The sequence below is a fragment of the Mustela erminea genome, chromosome 18 (assembly GCF_009829155.1).
Source record: "Mustela erminea isolate mMusErm1 chromosome 18, mMusErm1.Pri, whole genome shotgun sequence".
NCBI lineage: Eukaryota > Metazoa > Chordata > Mammalia > Carnivora > Mustelidae > Mustela > Mustela erminea.
In genome coordinates this window covers 48,300,881-48,322,675 of record NC_045631.1, presented here as the reverse complement: position 1 = coordinate 48,322,675, position 21,795 = coordinate 48,300,881, and the positions used below count along the sequence as shown (strand labels likewise).

General features: G+C 47.2%; 1 protein-coding gene across 3 annotated transcripts in view; it reads left to right on the top strand.

Annotated features, from left to right (window-relative positions):
• The window catches only part of PITPNC1 (phosphatidylinositol transfer protein cytoplasmic 1), a 257,099-nt gene that overhangs the window by 198,906 nt on the left and 36,398 nt on the right, over positions 1–21,795 (top strand). For all 3 annotated transcript variants that reach the window (XM_032320018.1, XM_032320019.1, XM_032320021.1), the window contains exon 6: positions 9,279–9,374. In XM_032320018.1, the coding sequence (XP_032175909.1) occupies positions 9,279–9,374 (96 nt within the window). The remainder of the gene's footprint in view (positions 1–9,278; positions 9,375–21,795) is intronic.

Here is a 21,795-nt window from a genome sequence, read left to right as displayed (position 1 = left end):
TAGATTTTTCTCTTAAGTTAGTTTTTTTTTTTTTTTAAGATTTATTTATTTATTTATTTGATAGAGGGAGAGAGAGAGAGAGAGGGAAAGCACAAGTAGGGGGAGCTACAAGCAGAGGGAGAAGCAGGCTCCCTGCTGAGCAGAGAGCCCCATGCAGGGCTTGATCCCAGGACCCTGAGACCATGACCTGAGTCAACGGCAGATACTTAACCCAGGCGCCCCTAAAGTTGGTTCTTAAAAATTATGTCTGTCCCATACTAGAAGGATGAGAGGAGTAAGAGGCATATAACCTTTATGAGTGGTTGCTCATTTCTTCTTTGTACTTGGTTCTTCTAATTAAAAACAACTACTTCCTGAGAAACAGTTTTTTTTTGTTTTTTTTTTTTTTTTTAAAGAGAAGAAAAGTAAAACCCTGGAGGGTATGGTGTGCCTTCTGTGCTAGCTCAGCCATGAAGGGGCCGGATCGAGCAATTTGGGAGTCTTCCCAGTTGTTTCTGTGTGCTCACTCTGGGGATGACCATTCCATTGAACTTTCCCAAAGCACCTATCTTGGAAGCCTTTTTGGCAGAGAGTTCTGTTTAGGAGTTTAATTAATTTGAACTAATATAGAGAAACATTATCCAATGACTCGTGTAAGACACAAGTAAGCGTTTGTTGCTGACACCATGAATGTCCTACTTTTTTGGAATCCACTCCCTCAGGATGGCTCACCATGGGGCGTTCTTTTATATTCCTGCTTCCTGGCCTCCCAAGGACCCCCACTGCCATGCTTATCCTTCTGCCAAGGTGGGAGTAGTCTTCCCAGTGTAGAAGCTCTCCATCCATCTTGGGAGCCCTGGCCTTCCCCACGTGTGTGCCAGCTTCCCTTGGTTACTATCCAGAGACCTGTAGATAATGTGCAGAAAACCCACAGATGGGGCCAAGAGAAGCCAACTTACTCCACCACCCGTCTCCGTCTCTGATCTGGGCTGTCTCCCACCACCCGGAGCTGTACTTGTCCTCATCCTACCCTCCCCTAACCCAGGTCCTCCCCTGCTCCCCGGGTGCCATCTAAGACGCTGTAGGCTTGCTGGGTCATAACAAAATTCTCCCCAGTTTACTTTCTCACCTCTCACTCCCTCAACCCTTTCTCTTCAGGGAGGTGTCCCCAGGGTGCCAGCTCACGTCCGTGAGAGCTTTGCCCCACCCTCGTACACACTCTAAGGATGGGGAACTAGAACACCTGGAAATCTAACATAGGTCCAAAGCGGCTTTCTAAGAAGACTCCTTTGGAGTCCATTCCTCCCTTTGCCTACGTAGAGCCCGATACACTCAAACTCAAACCCAATAAAACTCAAACCCAGTACACTGGAAGGCAAGTGAGCTGGCAATCAAAGGAGAGGGGGCCGTATCAGAACATTGAGAACATTCCACCAAAATTCACAGAGGCCTTCTTTGGAGCGCCCGGGCCCCGTCCCTCACCCCCTCCATCCCTCCAGCAGCTCCTTGTGGCTGTCATTACCCCCTCATTGAAGACAGAATTTTCTCAGACACTTGTGGGTGGAAACCTTTGCCTTCAGTTGCTTTGCTGCTCCCACTGGCTTTGGGAAAACAGTTTTCCATTCTGCACTGAAAGCCTAATGATACTGTCCACCAGGGAGCATTCTCCGGGGAAGCACTGAAGTTTACCCAGCAGCTAAGACAAACTGGCTTAACCCTGACAGATGAGTTTCCTGTGCTCCGCCTTAATATCCCCTAAATCCAATGGCCAGTGGAGCATTTAATGAGGATTAAGTCAAAGCAGTTCACCTCCCGTCCTATTACCAGATGGGGCTCTAATTCAGCTCCAAAACCAAGGTCCAGTCAGGAGCGGGTCTGGGCGCCCCCCCCCCCCCGACAAAAACCCTCAGGCTCCGGTGTCTGAGAACCACACCGTGCAGGCACATGGTGGGGCTCCTTTCCACACGACACCAAATGGCCAATCTTTTGAACCACCCCTGCTGGTGAAATAATGGTCCTGAGCCCAGGCTACAATGGGCCATTGCTGAGTTTCCTCCTTGCTGAATTTAGACTGGAATACTCTTAATCTGAAGCATACCTTTTAGTACTCAGTACTTTAGGAACATACAGATTACATTTTGTACGATGGTATTGATTCAGTCGCGCGTTCAATCTAGTCTTCTGTCCATAATTGTAAGCCTCCTTGTGCTCAAACAGAGGATGAAGTTTGAAGTCTTGGTGTTGAACACACAGTAGAAGGTTCATAATTGTTTGCTGATTTTTTTTTTTATTGCTACGCGTCTAATTCCTTCTTCTTTGCAGACCACTGTCTTTGAGTAACTGCACCTACAGAATAAATAACTTACCCAGCTCTGTATTCTCTCTAGGTGGGGGAGTGGGAAGAGGAGAAATGTTTAATCAAAAGACCAAAGGAGATCATCCTTTTTTAAAAATCTCTGTCTTAATGGCAATTGGAAGACAAGTTGCATGCTCTTGGGTAGATCATAGAGCCTATGTATTTACAGAACAGTCACCATTGAACCGTGTAGACGTGAAAATGTTCTTGGTGAGAATACCAGTAAAGATGGGGTAACGAAATGATGGTTTGCCTTGTTAATAACTTGGACTGTTTTTCATCCCATCCATTAGTGCATTTCAGTCTCTGCCCACCAGGTCTGCTGCTGATAGGTAACCATTGATCAACCATGAACCAAACTCTAGCCCCATATGCCTAATGTGTTAACCCAGCGACCGTCATCGCCTGCCCTCCACCAAACCAATGGCCACTTTGCAAATCTAGAGCATTAAAATGAAAATATTCTTAAAACAGTCGTTGTGCTTCCAAGGTTCCTTCTTGATGAACCTGTTCTTCCTTGGTATGCCTTGGTCAGTTCCTTCCCCTGAGACCTCCCAAGGGCAGCAAAATGAAATTAGAGGAGAACAGTGGCTTAGCTGAGATTTTTTGCCCTTTAATCATATAGGAAGCATAAAGCAGGATGACTGGTAGATTTCTCCCAATCCCTACTAATCACTCACCCCTACCTTTATCCTTCGTAGCTTGGGCAGATGGCAGGAAGATAAATAAACATAGCTACTAAGTGAGGATCTTTTTTAACCCTTCAATTATAAATAGATAGATAGATAGATACAGATATATATTTTTATTATTATTTTTTAGAGAGTTTTAGGTTTACAGAAAAATTGTGCTGAACGTACAGATAATTCTAATCAAAACTTGAATCTTTTTTTTTTTTTAAGATTTTATTTATTTATTTTTGAGAGAGACAGTGAGAGAGAACATGAGCAAGGAGAAGGTCAGAGGGAGAAGCAGACTCCCCATGGAGCTGGGAGCCTGATGTGGGACTCGATCCTGGGACTCCAGGATCATGACCTGAGCTGAAGGCAGTCGTCCAACCAACTGAGCCACCCAGGCGCCCCTCAAAACTTGAATCTTAAGGGTGTCTGGCTGGCTCAGTGAGTTCAAGGCCCATGTTGGGCATGGAGCCTACTTTAAAAATAAATACGTAGGGGCGCCTGGGTGTCTCAGTGGGTTAAAGCCTCTGCCTTCTGCTCAGGTCATGATCCCAGGGTCCTAGGATTGAGTCCCACATCGGGCTCTCTGCTCTGTGATCTCTGTCAAATAAATAAATAAATCCTTTAAAAAAAAATACGTAAAACAATAAATAAATAAATAAGCTTGACTCTTAACCACAAAAGTAACCATGATAGAGAATAAGGACGTAGAATCCATGATTCTCAGAATTAGAGATTTCTGGAAAGCCAATGTACTCAGTGCTCTCCCTCCCTGGACTATAACAAGCGAGATTTAATAGTTGAGAAGGACATCCCTGTTCAAGGAAGAAATCTAGTGCATTGTTAAAACATATTCCATATTTATCAATGGACCTTTGCCTTCTGAGCTATGACCACATGACTCATGTTGAATATGGGGTATCTCAGGGCACCTGGCTGGCTTAGTCAGTGCACCATGCTGCATACTCTTGATCTTGGAGTTGTAAGTTTGAGCCCCGTGTTGGCTATAGAGAATACTTAAAAATAAAATCTGGGGCGCCTGCGTGGCTCAGTGGGTTAAAGCCTCTGCCTTTGGCTCAGGTCATGATCCCGGGGTCCTGGGATGGAGCCCCACATCGGGCTCTCTGCTCAGCGGGGAACCTGCTTCCTCCTCTCTCTCTGCCTGCCTCTCTGCCTACTTGTGATCTCTGTCTGTCAAATAAATAAATAAAATCTTATTTTAAATAAATAAATAAATTTTTAAAATCTAAAAAAAATATGGGGTATCTCCCCTTCTCCATCCCACCCACCCCCATGTATACTCTCCTGGGAAAATCATTTTTAAGAATGGCTACTACATAGTAGTGCATCCGATGGATTTATTGTACTTTACATGGCTGTTCTCCCATTCTGGGATATTTAAACTGTTTTCTTCCTTTATCTCTGTCTTTTTTTCCTTGCCATTAAAATAATGTCAGGGTGAAAATCTTTGTGCATAAATCTTTTCCTTTATTTAAGATTCTTGAGATAAATTCTCAAAGCTTAAGCTTAGTAGGTCAAAGTACATTAAGATCTTAAAGGTGCTGCGTGCTTAATGTTCTTAATGCTTTACAAAAAAGGGAAGATTACTCTCTTTTTATTTGGAATCTTTAAGATAATATTTACTCAGGAGATCGCCTTCTCGTTGTCATGTTGCTCAGTTCATACCAAAAGGAGTTTGTTTATTGCGTGTTCGTGGCCATGGGGGGAGGTCAGGAGAGTCAACCAGATTGGCACCAAAATCCACTGCAGATCATCCATGGGTGGACGTGTCCTGAAGATGGGAGCATTATTCTAGGGGACCTAGGGAGAGTATCGCAATTAACTCCCAAACCCAACTCCCATCTCAGACGGGAGCAGCTTCTGCCCAGGGAGTTCCCAAGAAGATCAAGGTGCATAGAACCTGTGTCAGATGCAGTCCTGGTGGAGTTTTGACTTGACGTTTCAACAAGAGGCACCTCATCATGAAGTTGTCCCAGCAGATCTTGTATTCCAGCTCAAAGAGCCAATGGTTTGACCAGATCTCCGGCAGCTCCTGCCATTCCTGCTGGAGAAGCCCCCCAGTGAATATGGGGGGAATAACTACTCTTGCTCTTTTCTTCTGGGGCCTGACTTAGCCTCACTTAGCAACACTGTTGGCTTAATTCTAGATCATGCCCTTATACTGAGCATGAAAATTCTACTGTTTCACCCTGGATAAGGGCTTTGATTATGCTTTGTCATGACCACCACCCCTGTTTGTTTCTCTGCTGCAGCCCCACTGTGCACCTCCCGGGTCAGCTGGCTGTGGGGTGAAGGGGTAGAGAAGGAACGAGCCAAAAAGCAAGACGCAGGTGACCAGCATGACCCATAGGTCGGTCACTCAACATCAGACATAGTGACTGGAAAGAATTGTAGTGGTCATCTGGGTCTCTTGAGCACAACCTCACTGGGGCCACAGATCTCTTGGATAATTAGATGAAAAAGGGCTTGAGCCCTTGCTTCAGAAAACTACACCTCCCCAGATTTGGGGTACAATTCTAGGATGTTTCGTGACTTCCTGGTACCCATCCATGTAGGCAAAGCCTTTTATCTTCAGGTGAGAATATGGAGACCGCAAGGAGGTGCAGAGTTCTTGCCCAAGTTCAAACTCAGCTCACCTGATTCCCAATATAGTCCCTATCAGCCAATACTGTGAAGTTTCCACTCTCCGTTGAACCCCCTTTTGAGAATGACCTAAAGTTAGGGTGCTCACAAGCAAGGAAATAGAACCCCTGCTCCTAAAAGGAAACAGAGATCAATTAGTAAGTCCTATTCCTGCCCTAGATTCCTCTCTGGAAAGTAAAAGCTAATCCCGCCCATTAATTCAATAGGCACTTCTTGAGCATCTAAGAGCATCTCCCGAAAATCTCTTAACCACTGAGAGATTAATTATTTATTGAAAATTAGAACTCTTATAATCTCAAGCCGGAAGAGATTTTTAAATCTCAAGCCTCAAAGTGATTTTTCTGTGGCTTTGTTCAAGTGCTGGGAGCCCTGCCCTGAAATGGGTCACAGAGAGGCAGTTCACCTTCAATGCAAATGACGTGTCATGTTAAGGAAGGAGACCAGAATCCGAGCTGAAGGGCCCCTGCGTAGATTGTCCCACTAGTATCTCTACTACTTCTGCTATTCAACAAAGCAGAAAGGTTTCCAGGTTTGGGGGGGCAGTTCTCCAACTCAGTGACTCAGATCATACATTTTATTAGTAGCAGGGAGAGAACCAGATTCCAAGTTCATCTTTCTGGAAAGAAGCAGGAAGCACTTCTGACTGGTATTTATCTTCCCGGTTGGGTACCAAGAGGCAGCTTTTTGTCACAGGAGGAGGCTGGTTGTGAAGGTCGGAGACTTGCCCTGAAGCTGAACTTCTCTGCTGACTCTCTCCTGCGACCTCAGGCAAAGCTCTTTACATCTTTGAGCCTTGGTTTTCTCATCTGAAATATGAGAACTTTCTCAGCTTGGTTTTCTGTCAGGGTCCTGATGATGTTGTACTTGTTGACTCCATGGAGGTATCTCCCCTCCCTGGCTTTTCTAGTCTCTTCTTTCTTTGTAGCAAATCCTTCATTCTACATCAGGGCCCAATCAGGAGGCATAAAAGCACACAATAATTTGAATAAGGGAGAGCGTAGTATAAGGAATTACTCAACTTTGATAGGAGTAACTATAAAGAAGTAACAAGAACTCCAAAGGGTACCTAAGGCTGAGGGAAAAGACACAAGGAGGAACAAACTTGGGAAGGCCCTGTCCATGGCTGGGGCAGATACTTCACAGGAGAGGTTATGGTCATAGCCCACCGGTTGTTGGAGAAGTTGACTGGGTCTCCTGGACCAGAGCTGGTTCTCAGTTGCTAGGCAGTAGCAAATAGCCCTCTGGGCGCTGGTGAGATGAGACTGGCGGGCAGGTGTGTAGAGTCAGAGTGCCACGGCCACTGTGAACCCTCAAGCCCATGGTGGTCCATGTGGAAGGTCACAGTAAAGGCCAGAGCTGCAAGGCCACCAGGCCATGATGTGCTCAGGGCCTGCAGTTGAGACAGAACCACACAGTGTCCCCACTGAGAGACTCTGCAGCAGGAGAAGGTCCAAAACCAGGAAGAGAAACCCCCTTCTTCATGCAGGGTCCCTTCGGTAATGGCTTCATGTCCTACTTGCTGTGAAGAAGTGCCTCCAGGGTCCAGTCCATTAGCTCCGAGCAGAGACTAACGGGTGACTCGGCAGCGGAGAGGCAATAATATGATAACCAGTATAATAGGTGATCAAAAATGCTTGAATTCAATTAGGAAAAGCCACACAATCTCTCAGTAACTCCTTAACCCCTCTTTATTTCCCCTTCTTCCAGTACCATAAATTTTACCACCAATAAATGAATGTCACATCTCTCCAACTTCTTTTGTAATTTACTCTCTCGAAGCTCATTTCCCTCTGAGGTGTTTCATTTTGTTTTGTTTTGTTAACGAGGCACACGTCTTTCTTCTCTTGGAAGAGGGAAGAGTGGGTAGATTGGGGGTGGGGAGAGGGGGAGAGAGAGACTCAAGCAAACAACCTGAGACCTAGTATTTCATTTTACGATTTAGTCCTCTACTCAAACTTGAACTCGTGTCCCTGCAGTCACCCTGTTTCATTTCAAAGCCATCCACCTGTCCTTCCTAATACTCTAGGAGTATCCCCCCAAGCACTTGACTTCAAGTGGCAGTGGAAGGAGCCAGAGGTGATCCGAGAACCTGTCCTTCTCTCCCTTTAAGGAAAACGCAGTGGCCCCCCTCAGGGGAGACTGCGCAGTCCGTCTCCTTGGACAAGGCTGAAGAGTCCGGTCTCTGCCCATTTGAGAAGAAAATAGGCAACAGCGCACACATCAGACTTGAAGCGCAAATACCAACACAAATATTATTCAGGAAGTGTTTGGGAAGGACGAGTAGTTTCAGGTGGAGAATCAGACCAAGGAGCGTGTGGCATTGTAAAGGGCGTGACACGTGCTGTCCAGTGGGAGATCATGTTATTAACAGGCACCGAATTTGTGTCAAGAGAATGTTCTTAAGCATCAACCACCCTGTGCTTCCAAAATATTTCATTCTCTACCGAAGAATCAGATTTAATCAGTGTTCACGGTTGATTCTCCTGCAGGAATTAGCCAAAGAGTGCAGTAGGGACACAGCTAAGATGACTTCCAAGGATGAAGTGGTTTTGAAAATAATCTGTTTTCCACCCTTCAGGGGGGCTGGGAGGATCATCCCTGTAGTTCAGCAAAATGGCAATAGGAAAAACTAGAACTTAATATTTCCACCAAAAATATTTATGTATGTATGTATATGGCTGTCTTATATATTTCTTTGCAAGTGATAAATATCCTGGGACCAGTGGAACCTAGAGTAGTCAGGCAGAAAGCTGCCTCAGTTTCTCCCCAACCTCTACCTTCTTAGTCCGGCACGTCCCAAGGAAATCGTGTTCTTTTTTTTTTTTTTTTTAAGATTTTATTTATTTATTTGACAGACAGAGATCACAAGTAAGCAGAGAGGCAGGCAGAGAGAGAGAAAGGGAAGTAGGCTCCCCGCTGAGCAGAGAGCCCCATGTGGGGCTCGATCCCAGGACCCTGGGATCATGACTTGAGCCAAAGGCAGAGGCTTTAACCCACTGACCACCCAGGCGCCCTGGAAATCATATTCTTAAATGATCAAGAGTAATAGGTGTGTTTATTCCTGAGTAATGAGGCTGTGGACCGTCTTTATTTTCTTTCCATTTATCTGTCTTTCCTGCAAGAGCCTGTGTTGTTTGTGAAGTTATATATAAAAATGTTAATGGAAAAAAAAAAGAAAACCCACATTTCTCTTCCATAAATCTTGGGCTGCATTACTGCTCGTTGTCTCCTCGGCAGCCAGACCCTTTGTAGCCTCTCCACTCCCCCTGTTCAGATTCACTGCCAACAATCAGCAGACCTCGTTTTTTGGAAGACACTTTTGGAAGAGATTTATTTCTCCGCTTTTGGACTTCTAAAAACAGACCACTTTTCCTTCTGCCCCTCACCAAGCAGTGATGGATATTGTACCTGCCTCTGATGTGACAAAACGTAAGCGATGAATCAACGCCTTTCATGATCCGTGCACATTCTGAGGCAGGCAGAGAGCACCCGCCGGAGCACCGAGCCATGTGAAGATGCTCTGCAGGGTGTTATTCCACGGTCCTGCCAACCGCGGGCACCTTGAGGATACTAACCTTTGATCTGTCGCTCTGCTCTTTCAGATTTTTGACAATGAAGCCAAAGACCTAGAGAGAGAAGTTTGCTTTATTGATATCGCCTGTGACGAGATTCCAGAACGTTACTACAAAGAATCGGAGGTAAGCCATAAATGGGATGACAGATGGGAGAGAGTCACTCGCTCATTCAGCCGATATTTATGAAGTGAGTCTTAACCTGGGAGACTTTCATCCATCTCCGTGTTGATTCAATTCGGCCTCACATCTTGCTGGATTATTTAATGTGAGTCTCAAAATTAAGTTCCTACTCCTCGGGGCCCTGGCTGCCACTCCATTTCCATTTCCATTTCCATTTCCTGTCTCCCCCACTCTGCCATCCTTCTGGGCAGCAGAACATGCACCAGGTTGAACCATCCAGCATCCGGGCCTCTGTCGAGCAGCAGCCGTCTCGGACTTCCTGTTTAGCCAGGACCTGTGCGGCCTGCCTCCCCGCCTGCCATGTCTGGGGTTGGGGGGGTGGGGGGCGGGGGCCAGGGCTGGGTTTTACGTGTTTCTCTATGTGTAACCCAAAGAAAATGTTCGCTCCATCCTCTGAGTGAATATTGAAACTCCCAACAGCTCATCTTGACACAGAAACTTTCTATCAAAACAAGAAGTGCCTTTGAGAGGGTTTTCTCCTTTTTTTCATTCTTAGCTGGGAAGAAACCGAAGAGCCTCTTTTTTTTCTGTAGCTCCCACCCTACCGCAATCCATGGTTTGCCTCAGCCCAACCTTGTTATTTTACTGTTGGTACAAGTCACCCTTGATATCCCACTAGCACTTTATGAACAGCTGCTGGTGGGATGTGGGTGACCGTCCTCTTGTAAGTGACATCCCCTCCCTGAATGATGGTTGTTTAGCAACAGGACAGCCAATCACAATATGTGTGGACTCGGGGCCCCAGACTCATCCTGGAGCGGTAACACGTGGACCTTGACACTCTTCTCCTGGATTCATTAAGGCTGATTTAAGACATAATTAATAAACCTGTTGAAAATGAATTCCACTGTTCTTACCAACTGGGCTCCCAATGTGGTTCAGTTTTGTGGGTTTTTTTTTTTTCCTTGCCCCCTCCCCTCCACATTTTGGGATTCTAACCTGGTCTTAGCAAATGCTTAGCTGCTTAATTGCAGGCATGTGCTGTGCAGCTGCTGTCCCTTCTTCAAAAGACTGGGAGAGGCTGATGTGAATTACTCTCGGTTTGACTCAAAGGCTGAGCGTTGTAACGTCATCCGTTGACACCGCGCTCCGCAGCCAACCGCACTCATGAATTTTTAGAAAAACCAAGTGAAATGCTCCACATAACTGAGCCTGCAGACGAGGAGGGGAAACGTGGCCTCCCCTTGTCTCATTCTATGGAGGAGATACTTCTGTGGTTTCATAGCAGGTCCACCAGGGCTCTCATGGTGCATCAGAGCGTGACACATGGCTTGAGCAGTGCCCCATCACTTCCTCGGCTCCTTGAGCCTGCGTGGGGGCTGCTGTCCTTCCTGGGCATCTTGACCTCTTTAGGAGCATGGGTCTCCCAGGAAGAACACTGAACTAATTTCATCTCTTCCTCTTGGATTGCTTTGGTGTGATCTGCCCGGGACTTAGGGAGTTCCCTCCTGACTGGGTGGAAAGTCTTAGGATAAATATGGAATACTAATGGCAAAATCAACGAGTCTCATTTCTAGTCAGCGGGTGCCTGATTCATCTCCTTGTGCTTCGTGCTCCCAGGAACCAGCTCCGGAAAGCTTCTTTTCATGTACACAGACAAGCAAGGAGCTCTTAGTTCATTTTTCATAGTCCTTCATTTTTCTTGGTCGTCAAGTATTCTTTCAAGGATGCAGGAGGTGACTGGTCATTCATCCAATAAGTGTTTGCTGAATACTCGTTGAGTGTCAAGACGGCGACATGGGAATGAATAGAATAGCCAACTGAGGGTCCCTTCTTCCCTTTCCTTCCAGTCTGGCAGGGAGCCAACAATAGAAAATCACATGAGGACAGACGGACCTGAGAGTCACCAGTGCCATAAGGAAGCATGCATGATGGGAAAACTGAATTTAAGAGCATGGGATCGCAGGTTGCCTGGGTGGCTCAGTTGGTTAAACGGCTGCCTTCAGCTTGGGTCATGATCCTGGGGTCCTAAGATCGAGTCCCACATCATTGTCCTTGCTTGGCCGGGAGCCTGCTTCTCCCTCTGCTCGCTCTGCCTGCTGTTCCCCTTGCTTGTGCTCTCTGTCTCTGTTAAATAACTAACTTAAAAAAAAAAAAAAAAATCTTAAAAAAAAAAAAAGAGAGAATGGGATCAGGAAAGATGTAAAGATGTTCCAGAAGGAATGACATACCGAGGCCCACAGGATAAAAAGAGCTGGGGGACAGTGCTCCAGGTGAAGGTAATAGCATGTGGGGCGCCACATGTGTGACACACATGAGGAAGCGGAGGAAGACCAACATGGCGGCAGCAGCAGCAATGAGAGGACGGGGCCATGTTAAGACACTTAGATCTTATTCAGGTGCAGTGGCATGCCTTTGCAGAAACGAAAGCTGAGTGTCATATAGTCTGATTTGTGCTTATAAAAGATTGTTCTGGATGGAGAAGGGGCTGGAAAGAAGCAGCGTGGACGTCAGGAAGTCACGGAGGTCGTTGGAGTTTTCTGCATTATTGGTTTTTCACGTTGTGTAGTGGCTTGGACTGGAGGGCTGAGAACAGATGGTCTTGAGGTATGTTTTGAGGAAAGAACTGACAGGGAGTGGTCAGGGACTGGATATGAAGACGAGAGAAAAGCAGGTATCAGGACGACTGAAGGTTTAATGGCTCGACCGGCAGATAGACAGGGATGAGAAAGATGGATGGGTTTTGTGATGCCAACGAGACATCCACAACAAGTAGAAGTAAGTCGAGAACATAGATGAGAGATCTGGGATGATGACTCATGTGGTAGGAATTGGAAAACAGAAGATACTGACAGGGCTGGAGATGAATGAGAGGGAGAAAGCATAAAGTAGAAGCAGGAAATGGGGTTCAGGTCTGAGCATGAAGGGATGGCAGCATTTGGAGATCAGGAAGAGGATGGGAGGCCCCAGGAATCTACGGGGAACCCAGCAGAGAGTTGGAGGAAAACAAGGAGGGTGCACCAAGGGAGGGCAAGGTTCAAGAGGAAGCACGTAATCCGTTGGACTGAGCACTGCTGCCAGGTCCAGCAAGACCAGAATGCAAAACCATCCTCTGGAAACAGTGGTTCTCAACGCAGGGGCAGTCTCACTCCATAAGAATGCTTCCGGTGTCTGGAGACATCGTTGGTTGTCACAACTTGGGGGTGTACCGGCAACCAAGGATGGTAGTACTAAACATACCACATTGGGCAGGACGGCACCCCCGCCCCCACCAGAGAATTATCTGGCTCCTGATGTCCCCCATTGCTAAGGCTAGTGACACCCTGGGGAAACCCTGCCCTGGAGGAAAATCTCACCAGAGATTAATGGAACTTGGGATTCAGCTCTTCCATTCAGAGCCGCCCCTGCCTGTCCTGGAGTCTCAGGGTTTCTTGGCAGCTGTGGAAGAAAGGGGCCCCAGAGGGCTCCGCCCTGTACACTCTGCTTCAAGTACTGCCTCCCAGAGGATCACGGGCCTGGGCTGCGGGTGCAATTCTTCCTCATCTGCCCCAGCAGTTAGACCACAAAGGAATCGCATAATTGGGAGCGTGCTGCCTAGGACTCCCTTGTGCCCCAACCTCCTATCATTCGGCTTCCAGAATCCAGACTGCATAGCAACCCACCTGGAGCGGGGGAAGGGAGAGAAGCGTTTTCTAGGCTGTTCTGGTTGTGTGTCATCAGCCAGGCCCTGAGAACAAGGGAGACAACCCATGCAGAAGCGAACCATTTCCAAATAAATTTCTACCCGGCACGCTATATAGGTAATGAATATCCCCTTCCCCACCACAAGGGTTTTCTTGTAAAATGACTGACCAGGTCATTTTCTGCTGTAAACTACCCTCACGGGCTGGGAGGAAGCCCGGTCCCTGAGCAGGGCCCTCTGCCCTCGCCACTCCCTGGTCCTCCCCACCTCTGTGTGCCTTTTAGCTGGGGTTGTTCCCCTCTGGAGCCTTTCCTGGGCCCCCCACTAACCCATCGACCATCAACAGAGCCTGCTACTCATACGATCTCACAGGTCTGTCCTGAGCCCCATGAAAACAAGAGCTGTCTACTCCATCACCCTTCCTCCCCAGCTAGAACAGCACCAGCACGGAGCAGATGCTTACCAAACGGTTGTTGAATGAATAAGTGAAAGCCGGGGGCCTTGTTTTTTTTTTTCCTTCCCGCAGCAGCAATTTCAGAGCAAGTGCTATCAAAGAAAATGAATTTGTTACCATTAAGCTAACAGTTGTGAATCAGAGTTCTTTTTTTTTTTTTTTTTTTTTTTTTTTTTTAATCTGAGGCGTACAGCTTTGCAGGCGTTTTCTTCCAATCCATCTTTGTAAGTTGACTATGTCAGCATCATAAATGGGAACACATTTTCCATGGAGGGAGCTGAGGCGCTGGTGGGCTGACTCTGGTCTGAGATTTCTGATGCTTATGCATTCAGACCGGGGCTATCTGGGTCAGTCGTGTCTCCTCCCGGCTCCGGTCACACGCACGCTGCTGTCCGGGCTGAGGCAGGGGACAGAAGGGCTTGCTTTTCTCCTTCCCTTTCTCCCTGGAAACGTCCGAGCCACACAGGAGGCAAGAATGCCTTTCTCGTTAAGGTGACTGGAGCTGGGAATTTTCCGCTGGGTGCCCTCTGCCCGACGGAGCCTTGTGCCACCACGAACCAGAGATGCAGAAGGACACTCTGGAGAGGCGGGATCAGGTGACAACCCGGCACTCTCCTCGTTCTCATTTTGCAGGGATGTTGTTTCCCATCCACAGCCAGGGCCTGAGCACCAACTCCCAAGAGCCTGTCAGCTTCGGGTTCTGTTCTCATAACCATTGCAGGAGTCGGCGGGGCCGCGCCTCTGTTACAGAGAAGGAAAAAAAGAAGGGTGTGATTTCTCAGAAACAGAGAGCCCCTCCGTTAACCTCAACACGGCCCCATCAAGGCCCTGCCCCCATCAGTCACAAAGCGCCCTGCGCCCGGTGACATTAGCACCCCATAGCAGGAAAGAGGAAGCGAAGCCAAAAATCTGAGCAGGGCTGTACAGTTGATACCAGGCTTCTGTCCTCTGCCAAGAGCCCCATCCCAACCCTTTCATGCTCTGCCAAGGCTTCAAGGTGAAGATCCCAGCTCAGGAATGAGGAAACCCTGTACAATAGGTCGCAGGGCATCTGCAGAGGACACACACCGTGAGTTCATCCCTGCAAAGCTGAGTTGGCAGTTTGGGGGCAGAGGAACAAATCCCGATGCCCAGCCCATAGGACCAGCCCAGCCAGGACAATTCCAAAGGTCAGGTGTGAAGAGCTCTACCTCGGAGGCTGGCGGTGTGGGCTGAGTGTAAAGTCCAGCACCCTGCCTCCTTGACTGACCAGAGACAGTGGTAGCATTGGTGGCCTCCTAGGGGCAGCCGTCCACAGCCCTCCCCCAGGGACATAGATATGGGGGTCATGTGCTTCTAAATGTTCAGACATGCCTCTGCTGGAAAGCAGAGCTGGGGAGGCAGAGGTTGGGGGGGAAGGTAATCATTCGGCGGAGGGAGTTGGGAAGGAGAGGGCGTTTTGGTGCTCTATTGTGTCTTCCTTCGTGTTTTAATCTTCATCGATTTATATAAAGCAAAGGGGAGTCTCTAGACCATGGGTTCTCACCTGGGGGCAGTTTTTCCTGCCAGGGGACATCTGGCAGGTGTCTGGGGATATCTTTGATTGCCACCACTAGCAGGGGAGGGAGGGACTTCGGCGTCTTGTGCTGCTGCTAAGCATCCTATAAGGCACAGGGTGGCCCCACAACAGAGAATGATCTAGCCCTGGCCGCCAGCAGTGACTAGGTCAAGAAACCCTGCTGTAGATCAGTCCATGGGAAGGAGATTTAGTAAAACCTGTTGGGAGCAAGACTCCTTTGTGGATCTGGAGTTTGCATTTACTAAGGGTCTACCATGTGCCAGGTGCTGCCAGGCACAGAGGCTGGGGAGGCCATGATTGTGTCTCATCTCTACTACCCTTTGAGCTTGGTCTTCTTTATAAGATGATAGAAATTCCTCCTTGCCTTCACTTTGGGGGATGCAAAAGAAGTCTCCCTCTTCCCAGTGATAAATAGAGCATAATCATGTTACTGGAGAAATTTACAATGTTTTGAACTCAGAGACGAAGGGAAAGACTAATGTGAGGTGGTCTTAGAAGCATGGACCCCTGATGTGGTCTGCTTGAGTTTAGGATAGGACAGGTTTTAGACAGAACCTGATGTAGACCATTCCCCCAGAGTTGGATGCCAAAGGAACTCAGTCTCTAGGCCCCTGTGTTCTAGAGTCTTCCGGACCAGCAGCCAATTCATTGGTTACACAGATCTAAACATCCATGGAATTCTCTCTTCAGGGAGAAGGAACAGAACAGAGAGGAACCTTTGACATTTCCAGTAACCACCAAGGATGAGAGATTAAATGCTGTTTGCCAAGGACGATGGGCCCCAGAAAGGGAACAGAGAGACCAAATCAGTAAATATTGTCACACTCTGTACTCTTTGGTACAAAGTAGTTCCCCCAAACTATGCCGCTCCCTCCAATTAAAATATCCTCATTTTGGTCTTCATGTTGGCGTTGGAGGGTGGTAAAAATTTTCAGCGATCTCCAAATGGCCAGATTGAACCCAGCTGCCTTGTGCTGGGGCATGCCGTCAAGTTGAATTTGCTGTTGTGTTGTGACTGTCATTTCCCACGTTTCCCTCGGTCCATCTGTTTCTTTCTGAGAGTAACGCAGCTGACTTGTGACGGGTTCCAACGCTGGGGCCAGGCGCCTCTGGGTAGTTGAAGGACTGACTGGGTCGTTGCCGTGGAGAGGGGGAGGGACCCTCGGCTGCCCAAGGGCTCCCTGGTCCTAGACCCTAACATCGTCAGCTGTTGCCTCTCACACCCCTGAGCCCTCCTCCTTGGGGAGGTCTCTGTGACACCCCTGCTTTAGAGAGGGAAGCACTTAGGGTAGGGGGATGCTCTGGAAGTAGCTGGAGCAGCAGACGAAAAGGGAAAAAGTGGGACACCCTCACCTTCAAGAAGCCTGTGATCCAGTTGAGATAAGAAGGTCTCACAGGGAAAAGGGCTAAGGACTAGCCCAAGGCAGCAGGAGAGGTGGTTTCACCACCAAGTGAGATTCCCCACCCCCCCACCCCCAAAACACTGCTCACTCCTCGCGACACGATGGTCAGGGCCAATTGAATCGAGTGGAGGGATCTGAGTTGGGCCTTTACGAAATGATAAGCTTTGCTCTTTGCTTACAAAGTAATATGTGGGCCTTGTAAAGAATTCCAACATATAAATAGGTAACATTGGGGAAAAAAAAAATGTCCTAGGATGCTTCATCACAGAGGTAGCCGTTGTTCCGATGTTTAAACTTAAACGTGATGCATAAGTGACGTCATTTTATAACGATAAGCCCACACTCTGCAGCTAGACCACGCTGTGCCACTTTGCAATGTGCCTTTTCTCACTAACCCTGTAAGCTTGCCATCTTCTCGTGGCCGCACGCGTGTCTCCAGCAGATTTTGGAGACATGATGGCTACGTGATGTGCCGTCGCACGGTTATGCTGTATCTGTGCCATTCCTCATCTGGTGGACAGGTAGAGGGTTTCCATACTCTTGCTATTACCATACAGTGTAGTATCTCATATGATGTCTTACACTATAGTATAGTATGGTCTATAGTAGAGTATAGCATCTCCTGTGATATCTTTGCTGTGTTGTTCTAATGTTTCCGTCGATCACATTCTAAAATTGAATGTGTGGGGTCAACGGGCATGTGGATTTCAATCTTGCTAGATACAGGCAAGTGGTCCCCACTCCAAAAGTATGTGAAATCACCTTCTGCACTGGTATGGGAGCAAACTGGGTTTTGAAGATCAGGGAGACTGAAGAGCAGTGTAGCGAGGGCGGAGGGAACAGGAATCCCAGTGCATATGCAAGGGTCAGTAATGCCAGGGTCAGTAATGCAAGGGTCGAATAACTAACTGTCTAACCGGGATGGAAGGCCTTGAATGCCAAGCTCAGGAATTTGGATTTTATTCTGCAAGTAGCAACCGGCTTTCAAAGCAGAGGTCACCAGCCACCAGGCAAGGGGACTCCATTCATGACCGCATCAGAGAGGCTAACCCAGGGGATGGTGAGGGCAGGTTTCTGGATGCCAAGAGGTTGGGGATCCTCCCACTCCATCATTCTGCTTCTTTCCCTCTCGCTCTACCCCTTTCATGAACAAGTAGCCTTCAACCATCTCGCCAGCAATATTTTGTTAATGGCAGAAACTTCTGGAAGTCAAAAGGTATTAAACAGCAGTCCAGTCCTCAATAATCCTGGCCACCTCATTTTTGGACCAATAATTGACAGCTCACTTCCCCAGGAACAAATAGTAGTCTCTTTAGATCTCATTTCTTCCAAACGAAAGAAAGCTAGGTCACCGAGTCTTACCAAAGTACCTTGCCTAGTGCTGATTCTTAAAAGGACTGTTACTCTTTTGGCCTTAATTATGTGGAGCTACTGCAATGTTTTAAGCAAAGCCGAATTTACTAGGAAAACAGGACTGCCCAACTCCATCCTAGAGGAAGGGTTTTTAATTTTTCAAGGAAAAAAAAAAAAAAACTGCCACAGTAATTTGCATGAATGAGGTCCCCTGGAGCTCAGTGCCTAGCGTAGTAGTTGCAGATCTTACCAACTGAATCTGGTAGTGAAAGGCCAGACCAAGTAGGTCAAACAAAATTGAGGAAATTAATTCCTAATGCCAGACAAAACCAGAGATTCTAAGTCTCTGCCAGGAGTGGAGCTGCTGATTGTAGCATGGGGTCATTGACTCAATAGGAAAAGTCCTCAGGGAAATAGCTCCATGTCCCAACAGGGAGGACTCACACAAGCAAAACAGCCATAACAGGGAGGAACAACTGGGCTTGTTGTAGAGGGGTCTGTGCAAGAGGTAACCTCTAGAGCCTGTGCCTGGGGATCCCACCCATGCTTTCCGTGTGAAAATGACTTGACCCCAAGGTAATAAGGTGCCCTTGGCTCTGTGACGCCTCCTAGGGGGTTACAGTCATTGCCCTGCATCGCCACCAAGTACTGGATCTTGTGTCTCTTCCTTCCTTCAGATGAGTGGATGGAGAGATGATGGAATGGGTGCTGTGAAAGGCAAGGCATTTAAACCACTAGCACAGTCCCTGGCACACCGTAAGCATTTCATAAATGTTCCCTTCACCTTGCTTGGACTCTGGCGTTGAGGTCTGCAGATATGTTGCTGGGATGACTGCTCAGGAGGAACCATGTGTCGCCAGAAAGTGGCTGTTGCGAATGGTCCTTTGGGAATCTGTTTACATTTTGCTTTTTACTTGTCGGCATGACTGAATGAAGAAGGGAAACAGAGGGTTGGTTCCAGTGACTCTAGTGCCCAAGATCACAGAATCCTCTGCAGGTACAGCGAGCTCTTTCAGAAACTACAGCCATTTTTATTACTAAGATTGTTGTTGTTGTTTTTTTTTTAATGGGTTGTTATTTCTTCTGTTACTGGGTTACCGGAATTCAGAACAACATGTGTCTCTGATACTTCATCTCTAAGAAACTTAGAAGTTACATTTACTGTTTGTTGTGCTAACTGCAGGCTGTCTGTGGCACAAGAGTCCCAAGGTGGTACCCAGGGCTGTTTGGGCAGCCTGTCACCGTCCAAGGTTCTTACTGGGTATATTTTAGAAGAATATCGTTTAAGACTTTAAAAAGAAGAAAGTAGGGGCCAAAAGGCCCAAGAGTTTCAGCCAAAAGTGAACAGATGCAACCAAGTTCTATCTCATGGAGAATCTCCCTCCATACTTTCTTCTTTTTTTTTAACTTTTTTTTTTTTAAGATTTTATTTATTTATTTGACAGACAGAGATCACAAGTAGGCAGAGAGGCAGGCAGGGAGAGGAGGAAGCAGGCTCCCTACTGAGCAGAGAGCCCAATGTGGGGCTCGATCCCAGGACCCTGGGATCACGACCTGAGCCGAAGGCAGAGCCTTTAACCCACTGAGCCACCCAGGCGTCCCTCCCTTCATACTTTCAAGAAAACAGGCTTTAAATCCACAACTTGCTCAGGACTTGGACCAGTGACATTGGCCTCTGCTATTTTTAGTATTATTAAATGAAAACATCAGAACTTCTTAGCCCTTAGAGCTGAGTTCCCAAATCAGGTCAGACTCACCTTGGCAGCTTTAAAAAAATGGAGATATCTGGACCCTACCCTAGACCTACCAAACTAGATGCAGGAAGATAGGATCCAAGGACCTATATGTCATTGCACCAGGCTTGGGGAAGTGGCCTCAGAGCAGAGCTTCCCAACCTTTTTCATGCCATAACCCATGTGGACAATGGTTGGGTTTAATTGGCATATCAGGAAGGAGCTCCTGGTCAGAGATGACCCACCCTCGGAGTCAGGTGACCCAGTGTGTTTCCCCCATGGCCAAGAGGAGCAAAATCTTGTCACCTCTCTTATTCAAGGGAAGGCAGCTCTGCCTAAGAGAGCTCCATTTCCTGTGTTCCAGTTTTTATACCATTTTACTGTTATTTTATTTTGTGAGGGAAAAGGAAATAGGAAGGTAAGCAGGAAGACCACCTCTTCCCTACTGAGAGGAGGGGTCAACGCCTTTGACTTTCATTCCACCTGTTGAAATCTGATACCACCTGGGGAGTCACATCAATGTCTTCCTTGCCAGCCAGTGTTGTTAATTATAATATACATTTGCTCAGTTTCTTCCTAAATTGCTTCTGAGGTAGGGACTGGCTTCAGATTGAGCCTGATCTACGTTAATTTCCTCCAGTCTAAGACTGATTGGTGTCCAGCAGGTCCTTCGGCTCAATCTTGTCTAAGACTTTTCCTGACCTGCTCTCCAAGGATCTGTGGCTTCAAGTCTGATGATGGAGGTTGTATTTTTCCTCTTGAGACACAAGACCTGACCCAGCGATTCTCTCCTCCTGTTTATTCAGATTCCAAGTACAACTGTTCAGTTTCTGCTCCAAAAATATCCAGGAAAGAATAGGTACTATTAAATTGCCTGTCTCCATCTTGTATTGTTAAGGGGCCCAGAGAAAGGCATACAATTACTAGCTCATTAACTTGGGTCTTAGAACTTTCAACAGATCACTCACAGAATTGCTAAACCCAGACAAAGAGGGGCAAGAACAAACTTTTGAGGGGCTCCTGGGTGGCTCAGTTGGTTAGGCATCTGCCTTCCACTCAGGTCATGATCTTGGGGTCCTAGGATTGAGCCCCATATCAAGCTCCTTACTCAGTGGGGAGTCTGCTTCTCCCCCTCCTGCAGCCCCCCAGCTCATGCTGTCTCTCAAATAAATAAATAAAATCTTAAAAAAAAAAAATACTAGCTTTTGAGAACAATAAAAGTCATTGCTGAGTTGTTTTATTGTTTATCCTGACAATCCAATAGAATAGATATTGCCTCCATTTTATAAATAAGGAAACTGAGGCTCAGATAATTTTTTTTTTTAAGATTTTATTTATTTGAAAGGGAGAGAGCACAGAGAGATGGAGCAGAGAGAGAGGGACAAGCAGACTCCATGCCAAGCACAGAGCCCAACCCAGGGCTTGGTCCCGTGACCCAACCCAAAACCAAGAGTAGGACACCCAAGTGCCTAAGCCACCAGGCACCCCAAGGCTCAGAGAATCTTAAGTAACTTGCTAGAAGTTTTAGGAAGCTTCAGTTCAGATCCCAAAGTATCCATCCCTAAAGAGTGAGGTGTCCCCCCTACCCTCAAGCTGGCTCCTTCCAGTAGAGCTGGAGGTACAAACAACTATTGTCTATCTTTGAAAAACCCTCCATTTGTTCCCTCCCTAAATGTACCTCATTAACTCCAAGTCTCACAGATCATTTGAATGGAGAATTGTGGAGAAAGACAGGATAAATAGGAGAAAGGGTCTTTCTGGTCCCTCAACCCCCCATAGGCTTAAGGATCTGCTGGAACTCCATTCCCCATGTTTGGGGAAAAACTTCCTCTTTGCAGCTATTCCAGAAATGAGTGTGCTGGACAAAACAAACCTAGTCTGGAAAAAAACCAACAAAACAAAAAACTGGCCTTCCTAAACCAAGTAATGCAGGAACCCATTAAAGAAAAAATTTTTTCATAGCCCCCAAAGAGACACCCTCAAACCCCAGTTTGGGAAACATTCCTTTTCCCGTGCTATCATCATCCCCACAACAGTCTTGGATTTAAATAACCCGCCCAAACTGACACAGGGCATACATAGTTGCTGCAGCAGACATTTGAACGCGGGGGTATCTCATTCCAAGCCTTTTCTGTTGCTTCCTCAGTTCTGCTCCGCAGAACCTTGAATCCCACAGAGGTGCTTCTGGGCCCTTTAAACAATGAAATACATTGTATCAAACAGCAAAGGTTGCTCTACATC